The sequence below is a fragment of the Pipistrellus kuhlii genome, unplaced genomic scaffold, assembly GCF_014108245.1.
Source record: "Pipistrellus kuhlii isolate mPipKuh1 unplaced genomic scaffold, mPipKuh1.p scaffold_m20_p_48, whole genome shotgun sequence".
Taxonomy (NCBI): Eukaryota; Metazoa; Chordata; class Mammalia; order Chiroptera; family Vespertilionidae; genus Pipistrellus; species Pipistrellus kuhlii.
Window position 1 is genome coordinate 911,096 of NW_023425549.1, and position 10,741 is coordinate 921,836.

The 10,741-nt window shown below is 45.2% G+C and overlaps 1 protein-coding gene across 1 annotated transcript; it reads left to right on the plus strand.

Annotated features, from left to right (window-relative positions):
* Positions 1 to 7,336: 7,336 nt before the first annotated feature.
* Positions 7,337 to 9,027, plus strand: ZG16 (zymogen granule protein 16). Its single transcript, XM_036412997.1, has 3 exons — positions 7,337 to 7,453; positions 7,617 to 7,749; positions 8,615 to 9,027. The coding sequence occupies exons 1-3, from the start codon at positions 7,399 to 7,401 to the stop codon at positions 8,928 to 8,930; spliced, it is 504 nt and encodes a 167-aa protein (XP_036268890.1). The 5' UTR covers positions 7,337 to 7,398; the 3' UTR covers positions 8,931 to 9,027.
* The last annotated feature ends 1,714 nt before the right edge of the window (positions 9,028 to 10,741 follow it).

A 10,741-nucleotide genomic window follows, 5' to 3' on the forward strand; every position in this document is an offset into this window, starting at 1 on the left:
CAACACCATTACTGAAGAAACTGTCTTTACTCCATTGTATGATCTTACCTACTTTGTCAAATATTGAGAATAATGGTGTGTGTCAATTTCTGGGTTCTCTGTTCTGTTCTTGATGTATATGTTCTTGTGTCAGTACCAGTTTGTTTTGATTACAGTGCTTTGTAATATGATATCTGGTATTATGATCCCTCCAACTTTTTTCTTCTTTCTCAAATTGCTGCATCTATTTGGGGTCTTTTTTTGATTCCATATAAATTTTTTGAGATTTGTTCTAGATCTGTGAAATATGCCACTGATCTTTTGATAGGTATTGCATTGAATCTATAGATGGCTTTGGGTAGTATGGACATTTTAATTATATTAATTCTACCAGTCCATGAACATGGTATACTCTTCCACTTGTTTATATCTTTTTCTATCTCTTTTTTCCAATGTTCTATAGTTTTCTGAGTACAGGTCTTTTACCTCCTTGGTTAAGTTTATTTTTTTGTTACAATGGAAAATAGTAATTTTTTAGTTTCTTTTTCTGAGAGTTCATTATTGGTGTATAAAATTGCCATTAACTTCTAGGTGTTACTTTTGTATCCTGCTACATTGCCTAATTCAATTATTAAATCTAGTAGATTTTTTGGTGAAATCTTTGGGGTTTTCTTTTTAAAAAAGTTTTTATTGATTTTAGAGAGGAAAGTGAGGAATAAAGAGACAGAAACATCCGTGAAAAAGAAACATCATTGATTGTCTGTCTCCTGCACACACCCCTGCTGAGGATCACGACACTACCCAGGTATGTGCCCTGTCTGGAATCGAACTGATTACCTCTTGTTTCATGGGTCGATGCTCAACCACTGAGCTACACTGGCTGGGCTTTAGGGTTTTCTATGCACAATATCATGCCATCTGTGAATAATGACAATTTTATATCCTTCTCTCCAATTTCGATGCCTTTTATTTCTTCTTCTTGTCTGGTCACTGTGACCAATATTTCTGATACTATCCTATATAATAAAAGGGTAATATGCAAATTGACCCTAACAGTGGAACCACCAGGAATAACCTGTCGCTATGATGTGCACTGACCACCAGGGGGCAGGTGCTCAATGCAGGAGCTGCCCCCTGGTGGTCAGTGTGCTCCCCCAGAGGGAGCTCCACTCAGCCATAAGCTGAGCTGAGAGCTGCAAGGGCACCAACAGTGGCGGGAGCCTCTCCTGCTTCCTTGGCAGTGCTAAGGCAGCACTAAGGATGTCCGACTGATGGCTTAGGCCTGCTCACATGGGCTCCTGGACTGCCAGAGGGATGTCTGAGTGTCAGCTTAGACCCAATCCCCCAGGGAGCAGGCCTAAACCAGCAGGTGGACATCCCCTGAGGGGTCTCAGAATGCAAGAGAGGCCGAAACCGGTTTGGCTCAGTGGTAGAGCATCGGTCTGTGGACTGAAAGGTCTCAGGTTCGATTCCGGTCAAGGGCATGTACATTGGTTGTGGGCACATCCCCGGTAGGGGGTGTCCAAGAGGCAGCTGGTTGATGTTTCTCTCTCATCAACGTTTCTAGCTCTCTATCGCTCTCTCCTCCTCTCTGTAAAAAATCAATAAAATTAAATTAAATTAAAAAAGAATGTGAGAGAGCATGAGCTGGGCTGAGGGATTCTCCCCCAAATCTCCCCCCACCCCCTGCCCAGTGCACAAATTTTCATGCACCAGGCCTCTAGTGTGGACTAAGAGTGGTGAAAGCAGACATCCCTGTCTTGTTCCTGTTCTTAGGGAAAATTTTTAGTTTTTACCCATTGAGCATGATGTTGGCTGTAGGTTTATCATACATGGCCTTTATTATGTTGAGGTATGATCCCTCTATTTATTCTTTGCTAAGAGTTATCAAAAATGGGTGTTGGATTTGTTGAATGCTTTTTTCTGCATCCATTAATATGATCATGTGACTTTTGTCTTTCAATTTGTTTATGTGATGTATCACATTTATTGATTTGTGAATATTATACCAGCCTTGCATCCCTGTAATAAATCCCATTTGGTCATGCTATATGATCTTTTTAATATATTGCTGAATCTAATTTGCTGATATTTTGTTGAGGATTTTTTAATATGCATTTTATTTTACAGAAAGGAAGGAAAAGGGATAGAGAGTTAGAAACATCGATGAGAGAGAAACATCCATCAGCTGCCTCCTGCACACTCCCTACTGGGGATGTGACCACAACCAAGGTACATGACCTTGGCTGGAATCGAACCTGGGACCTTTCAGTCTGCAGGCCAATGCTCTTTCCACTGAGTCAAACCAGTTAGGCCTTGTTGAGGATTTTAGCATCTATGTTCATCAGGGATATTGGCCTGTAATTATCTTTGTAGTGTTTTTATCTGGTTTTTGAGATAGGATAATGCTGACCTTATGGAAAGAGTTTGGAAGTGTTTCTTCCTCTTGGATTTTTTGGAATAATTTGAGGAGGATAGGTGTTAGTTCTTCTTTGAATATTTAATACAACTCCCCTGTGAAGATGTTTGGATCAGGGCTTTTGTTTGCTGAGAGGTTTTTATTATTATTATTATTATTATTATTATTATTATTATTAATTACTGCTTCAATTTCATGAGTTGTTATTGGCCTATTCAGGTTTTCCATTTCTTCCTGATTTAGTTTTGGAAGACTGTATTTTTCTAGGAATTTGTCCAACTTGTTGGCATAGAGTTGTTTATAGTATTTTCTGGTAATCCTTTGTATTTCTGTGGTATCCATTGTTATTTTAGCTCTTTTGTTTCTGATTCTATTAATTTGGGTCCTCTCTGTTTCTTGATGAGTCTGACTAAAGGTTCATCAATCTTGTTTATCTTTTCAAAGAACCAGCTCTTAGTTTTATTGATCTTTTTTTTTTTTTTTTTGGTGTGTTTTTTTGTTTTGTTTTGTTTTTCAGTCTCTATGCCATTATTTTTGTTCTGATCTTTATTATTTCCTTCCTTCTACTTACTGAGCTTTTCTTATTGTCCTCTCTCTAATTCTTTAAATTGTAGTGTTAGTTTATTAGAAATTTTTATTGTTTCTTGAGGTAGGCCTATAGAGCTATGAACTTCCCTCTCAGGAATGCTTTTGCTTTGTCCCATAGATTTTGGGTTGTTGTGTGTTCTTTTTCATTTGTTTCCAGGAAGTTTTTTTTATTTCTTCCTTGATTTCTACTTTGCTTATTTCTTTATAGCATATATCATGCAGTAATGTTCACTTGTCAGACTGCCCAAACTGGAGTGAAAGTGCCTAGCAAGTTGGATTTCTCTCTCTTCCTCTTTGCTATCTCTTCAGCATCTAGAAAGTGCCTTCAACACATAAATGTGTGTTGAATGAGTTGCTTTGCCAGGGGCAGAGGAGACTGAGAGGGGTAGAGACAGCAGGAAGCTGTCAATAGCAGGAAGCTTTGAAAGAGTTTAGGCTTTCACTGCTTGTAGGACTGGGGATGGGGTGAGGTTTATGGTAACTTGATCTGGATTTTAAGGGGCAGGTAGGCTCACAGCTGGCATACGGGTAAAATATAAAACAGAGCAGCCCTCATTTGGCTCAGCTGGTTGGAGTATTGTCTCATGCACTGGAAGGTTGCAGGTTCGATTCCCAGTCAGGGCACATACCTAGGTTGCAGGTTTGATCCCAAATTGGGACATGTAAGGGAGGCAACTGATTAATGTTTCTCTCACACAGATGTTCACCCCCTCCTCTAAAATCAATTTTAAAAATGTGAAACAGATCAAGTGGGAACTGATGAGGTGGAAGCAGAGTGGGGCCTGGTGTCCCACTGCCTTCCCCTTCTTCCTTCTGGCTTTTCAGGCAAGTCCTACCCACACCAGCATTAGCTACACAGTGGTCTGTGGGGCCTGAGGAGGGTGAACCCGGAGACCCCTCCCACCACAGGAAAGGCATCTCTTATGCTCTGAGGAGGGGACTGAGACTGGCTGTGGGGAACCCAGGGACCAGTCTGCAGGCCTGGAAGAGACTCTTGGTCTTCGCATAGGCGGGATCGGTACATCAGAGTGAACCTGTGACAAGTGTGGGAGGTTGCATTCTGAGGGTCCCTGATGTGTCATGCATGGAAATATGAGGGCATTCTCACATGGTGTCCACCTCCAGACCTCTCTGAGCTGCTATCATTGACTTCCTGTTTCTGGTCACACACATACTGTGTGATAGGATCCTCAGAGAAAGAGTTGAGATGGGCTATCGTGAGAGGACAGAGGGAAAGAGAGAAAAAGCTTGGAAGAGGTGGAGAGACAGAGAAGAGGCAGAAAGGGGGAAAAAAAAAAAATATATATATATATATATATATATATATATATATATATATAGAAGGAAAAATGAAAGAGGTGATGTAAAGAAAAGCCTCAAAAAAAGAAGGGAAAAAAAGCCTCAGAGCAGATGTGTTTGAAGGTCAAGACATAAAGGAAGAGTGACAAGGGAAACATTTCAAATTCAATTACAGCTGCCAGAATGTAAGAGAAAGAAGCACAAACAATTAGCTTTCTATTGGCTGTGGGCCAATGAGCAAAAGACAGCTGCATTCCTGGCTTTGATTCAAGTCCAGGCATCTGTAGCCACCACTGGACACCACCACATCCTGAATCTGCCAGAACTTTCAGGACTGTCTCCTGTACATAATCAAGAGTAATAAATATTTCTTCCTTATGGACTGTGCACTATCCTAGAACTTCCCCCTTCAACCTTCCCCACCCCCACCTCCCCTTTATCTGTAGTCTGGATAAATTCTTTCAAAATAACTTACATCTTCTTCCCCCAAACATATGTATAACAGAGCTGTGTAACTCCAGGACAGCAGACACGCTTGTCTTCTCCACCTGGCCCTGCTGCTGCTGGTTTAGACTTCTCGCTCCAGGACTGTCCTTTTCCGGCTAGCACTTGGCTCAATAAACCCTTTCCTTTAAAAAAGGCTTTCAGCCACAGAAGTTACGTTTTTTATTTAACAAGAGAAAATTGGCAATGCGAGGCAAACACAGAGGTCAGAGACATAGACATTCCGGCTAGAATGAGCAAACGTCTTGGAAGAGGACATGGAGAAGGTGGGGATGGAGGGCTCAGACAAGGCATCCTTACTGTCCTCCAGGCGCCGGAATCTCCCCGCCAGGAGCCACACCCTATTTCCAGCTCCTCAGGGTGGGCCCCCTTGTTTTTAGGAGGAGTACTCAGTCCCCGGTGGTGAGTCTGCAAGGGGCGGGGAGCCATAGGGGAGAGGAACTGGTAAGGGGTGGTCATTATTGACAGGCTCCCTGCTTCTCTGCTTGGAAGGACCTGCTGACTCAGAGGGTCAGAGGATCACAAAGTAGAACTCAGAAGTCAGTCCTAGGGATTTAGGTAGAGAGGAATTGATCCTGGAGGGGAAGGGCCTGCAAAGACAAGAAATCTCTGGTATCAGCTGAAACCGGTTTGGCTCAGTGGATAGGGCGTTGATCTGCACACTGAAAGGTCCCAGGTTCAATTCCGGTCAAGGGCATGTACCTTGGTTGCAGGCACATCCCTGGCAGGGGGTGTGCAGGAGGCAGCTGGTTGATGCTTCTCTCTCATGGATGTTTATAGCTCTCTATTCCTCTCCCTTCCTCTCTGTAAAAAATCAATAAAATATATATCTTTAAAAAATCTCTGATATCAACCCTGGGGAAATTTCAGATCTGCTGGGAGGAACAGGTGTCCTGTGTAGGCTACAGCTTGAGGCCTGAGGACCCTGCGCCCCTCTGGAGGACCTGTCTACTCTTAGTTCCTCAGCTTCCCACTTGCCCACTGGACTGGCTTTGTGTGTCCCTGGAGATCTGCATGTGTTCAAGTGTCCACTTGTAGTCCCAAGTCACCCTTTTCAAAGATTTGTGAAGGCTTTAGAAGTTTGAGGATGGATAGATGAAAACAAAAGCAAGTCCAGCAAAATTTAACCATGGTACAATGTACATGGTGTATGGGTATTCACTGTACAATTGTTCTACTTTTTCTATATGTTTGGACTTTTTCACATAAAATACTAGGGGAGAAGGAAAAAAAATTTGTCAGGCAAATAGTAGGCCCTCCTAAGTATAAGACGTTGTCAGTGCAATTCCTTTCTAATGGCTGGAGAGGGCATTGTTATTCAAAAGGAGAACAGATTGTAGGGGAGAGCACTTGCAAACATCCAGTAGGGAGGGAGAACCCTAGGCCACACCCAGAGGTGATTTGGTGACTTTGTCCACCCAAAGCTGTTTGCCCTTTGCTTGGTGATATTTCTCAAGTTTATTCTGCTCCTCCTGAGCCACTCTGGGCCTTGGCCTAGAGTGGACCCCGCCCTGCCACCTGTAACCTTTAAGGGGAGGGGCTGGATAAAATGTTCCAGACCCTGCCTGACAACTGACCCTAAGAGATTGGTCATGTTTGCCCAGGAGGTGAGGTTCACACGATAAAGAGAAGGGAGAGGGCTTAGAACTGGTATAAAAGATCTGCAGGATCCTGAGGGGTTACCTTGCATCTGAAGCTGCCAGGTAAGGGGTGGCAGAGGCCTGAGCTAAGGGAAAGCAAGCAAACCTGGATTTCAGTTAGGGGGAATCCAAGCTGAGCAGGAGAAGAGGTGGCTTAGATTGAATGGCAGAGGGGAGAGCGGGGTGTCAGTAACTGGGGCCATCTGGGTCGGAATTAGTCAGGCGTATCGATATCTGGGTCTCAGCTGAAAGACTGGGGACACTTGGGGTGCTCAGGGGCATGGACAAGGCCATATTTGTGATAATGGAGAAAGAATTATAACAAATAGATTACACACCAGGGATCTAATATCTTGAGCTAGTCTCAACTTGTACAACTTTTCAGTCTATCCCTCTCCACCAGAACTGCTTGGAAACTGGTGCTGGCACAGTCTCTTCTCTGACTGCCTTCACTCCTCAGGTGACAGAGACACAACTCTAACATGTCCTTTTCCTTCTGAGACCAGGTTAATATAGGAATTTAAACTATGCCCCAGATGCCCCATAAGTCAGGCCAATCTACCCCCGCTGGAATTCAGTTAGGCTTTCTCAGACTCCTGGTCTGGTACACTCAACCATTTCTATGGTTTGGAGATTGCCTCGTCTTCTTTAGAAAACTCCTTTCCTGCTTTGTGCCAGGAGGAACAGCACTCATACAGCTGAATCCAGATGGGGGGTTAGGATTGATCTTCTGCCTTGGGACAGACAGGAGGGTTGGCTACAGGCAGACCAGGGAGAGGTAGAGGGGATAAGGACACAGAAGATAGTCTCTGAGAGGAACAGGACTAGAGACTATGCCATCCTTTCAAAGCCAAGACTGGGTCAGCTAGGTCTGAGTCTCAGCTGGAGGTCAGGAATGACTGAGTAAATAAAGTCCCGAGGAATAGGGTAAATCTTCACTTTCTCCTTTCTTCCCGTTCCAGCGCCAGGATGTTGGCCATTGCTGTTCTTGCCCTTCTTTGTGCATCGGCCTCTGCCAATGCCAGTAAGTGAGAAGCTGGGAGCCCAGCACGGGGGTCACTGCTGGTGGCCAAGGCTTTCAGAGGCAGGCTTGGGGTGCTGGGAACCGAGTTGTGGGAGGAATATGCGTGGTAGGGAGAAACAGCTCTTAGGGAATTTCTCCCTCAATCTCTTACTTTTCCTTCCAGTTCAGCTTAGGTCCTCCTCCTACAATGGAGAGTATGGAGGCGGTGGCGGACATCGATTCTCTCATTCTGGCAACCAGATGGACGGCCCCATCACTGCCCTGCGTGTCCGAGTCAACAAATACTACATCGTAGGGTAAGATTCACTGAGTTTCTGTGGTTTGAGGACCTTCTGGGATCTTACTAAATTGGGAAGTTCTCAGTTGCTTTGGGTCACATCTGTTTCAATCAATAAGTCCCAGGGATAACATGGTATGTGAGAGCTGTTAGAGGCTTGGATTCGAGACCTGCACTGCTGAAACCTCTACAACCCAAACATGAGTGATCCTGGATCAGTCACATACCATAACTCTCAGGGGCCTGGAAGTTGTCTGGTTTGGCCCCAGTCGAGGTTTTGTTTTGTTTTTTACTTAAAAAAAAAAATTATTGATTTAAGGGAGAGGAAGAGAGAGAAAAACATTGATTTGTTGTTTAATATTTTTATTCATTCACTAGTTGTTTCTTGTATGTGGTCTGACCTGGGATCAAACCCAAAACCTTAGCATATTGGGACAACGCATATCAGGATTGACCTACCTGGCCAGGGCCCTACCCCAGGTTTAAATCCCCTCTGCATCCTCCATCTTTGCATGATGCCTTTCCCAAAATGTGTATCCTTCTGATCCTGGATCCGCATGCTGGTACAGCAGCGACAAGTCTTCTCCCTCACGAGAGCCTTTCAGATTTTTGAGAAACTGCTTTTGGGTGGGAGTGAGGGTACAGTGGGAGTCTACACTTCAAGCTCAAGCTCTGGCGGTGACTCTGGGAAAGCTGTTTTCCCTCTGTGAGTCTGTTTGTTCAAAATGAGGAGTTGAAGTTCCCTGTCTGATCTCCAAGGGCCCACCCAACCCTCACACACTGTGGAACTGGCAGGAGGCTTATCATCCCCTTCACAGTTTGAAGGTCTCAGGGTACAGGCCTATTGAGTGTCTCCCCTTTCTCCCTCCTCACCCTGTCCCCAGTCTCCAGGTGCGCTATGGCAAGGTGTGGAGCGACTATGTGGGTGGCACCCAGGGAGACCTGGAGGAGATCTTCCTGCACCCCGGGGAGTCAGTGATCCAGGTGTCTGGCAAGTACAAGTACTACCTGAGGAAGCTGGTCTTCGTGACTGACAAGGGCCGCTACCTGCCTTTTGGAAAAGACACGGGCACCAGTTTCAATGCTGTCCCCCTGCACCCCAACACCGTGCTCCGATTCATCAGTGGCCGCTCTGGCTCCCTCATTAATGCCATCGGCCTGCACTGGGACACCTATCCCAGCGACTGCAGCAGCTGCTGAGACCCAGAAGAGCAATGCAGTGTGAGGAGTGAGAGCCCCCTTGCCACTAACCCCACCCACATGGCTCCATTTAAAAAAATAAAAGGGCATGGCTAAACTTGTGTGTATGTGGGTGTCTGCAGCTGGGATCCACCTCCGGACTCTGGGTATGGATGTGTGAATCTCTTTCTCGGCTATCTGTAGGATGTTAATCTAGGGAAGAATGGGAGGATGAAGAAAAGGTGTTAAAGTCTTGGGGCTTTCTTCATTATTTATCAAAAAGGGATAAGATTCTGATTTGCACTAATTCATTTTTCAAGGATAGCTCCTGAGAGTGTTTACCCACATTGGAGTACTGAGGCTGAGGATAAGGCCTCGATGTGACTTACTGCCAAAACCCAAGATATGCCACTCTCACTCCCCAGCCCTTCTCTCCCCTGGTCCTCTCCTCCCCTTGAGATAGCACCTCTTCACTAAGGCTCTCACCTTACTCTCTAGATCTTAACCCACTCCCTGAATGTGGGTGGCCAGGACCTATATCCTTTGTTCTTTCCCAGAACCCACTGACTCCCAAAGTTTAGCCTAATGTGTCAAGGACTCTGCCTATTACCCAAACTGGTTCCTCTCCACCTTTACCCATCAGCCCTGGTGTCCTTACTTAGCTCCTTCAGAACTGAGGTTCCTTCCTTAGGAAGTCACCACTTCCTCACAGCTTCTATGCTATCAATACCATCCTCAAACTAAAGGGCTTTTCAAAGTGGGTTTTTATGCACATAAGGCATTGGTTAGATTTCATGGTAAGCCTTAGAGTGACTGGATAGATTCAGCAATAAAAGCTGCTTTGAAAATAATTCTTAGGACTCTAGTTCCCAGTCCTAAAACATTTCTTCCCAATTAGACAAGGATAACAGTTATTTACATGTAACTTTATAAAGAAATATTAACATTACTAGAGGCCTGGTGCACAAAATTCGTGCACAGGGGTGTGTGTCCCTTAGTCCAGCCTGCACCCTCTCCAATCTGGGACCCTTAGAGGGATGTCCGGCTGCCGGTTTAGGCCTGATCCTACTGGGATCTAAAGCTGGACATCCCTCTTCCAATCCAGGACTGTTGGCTCCCAACAGCTCACCTGCCTGCCTTCCTGATTGCCCCTAACTGCTTCTGCCTGCCAGCTTGATCACCCCCTAACCACTCCCCTGCCAGCCTGATTAATGCCTAACTGCTCCCCTGCCAGCCTGTTTGCCCCTAACTGCCCTCCCCTACAGGCCTAGTCCCCCCAACTGCTCTCCCCGCAAACCTGGGTTCCCCCCAAACTGCCCTTCCCTGCAGGCCTGGTTGCCCCCAACTTCCCTCCTCTGCCACCTGGTCACCCCTAACTGCCTTCCCCTGCAGGGCTGATCACCCCTAACTGCCCTGCCTTGCAGGCCTGGTACTCCCAACTCCCCTCCCCTGCTGGCCTGATCACCCACATTGCCCTTCCCTAACTGCCCTCCCCTGCTGGCCATCTTGTGGCAGTCATCTTGTATCCACATGGGGGCAGCTATCTTGTGTGGTGGAGTGATGGTCAATTTACATACTACTCTTTTATTAAGATAGGATAGAAACAAACTCATGCCTAACCTATTTTTATAGCAATTCCTTTCTCTTAATCAATATCATTGGATGGAATATATATCACTGTAATTTTCTTTACTGAGATATAAATCACATAATATAAAATTCACCCTTGTGCCATTTCAATGGTTTTTAGTATATTCACAGATTGAATATACAGAATCACCACCCTCTAATTCCTTAATACTTTCACCACCTCAAAAAGAAACCCCAGAGGG

Bases quoted from the DNA above. Each gene is read 5' to 3' on its own strand.
- ZG16 (XM_036412997.1), top strand. From the start codon at position 7,399: ATGTTGGCCATTGCTGTTCTTGCCCTTCTTTGTGCATCGGCCTCTGCC. The intron at 7,454-7,616 runs GTAAGTGAGAAG...TTTTCCTTCCAG, and splicing joins ATCGGCCTCTGCCAATGCCA to TTCAGCTTAGGTCCTCCTCC. The intron at 7,750-8,614 runs GTAAGATTCACT...CCCTGTCCCCAG, and splicing joins AACAAATACTACATCGTAGG to TCTCCAGGTGCGCTATGGCA.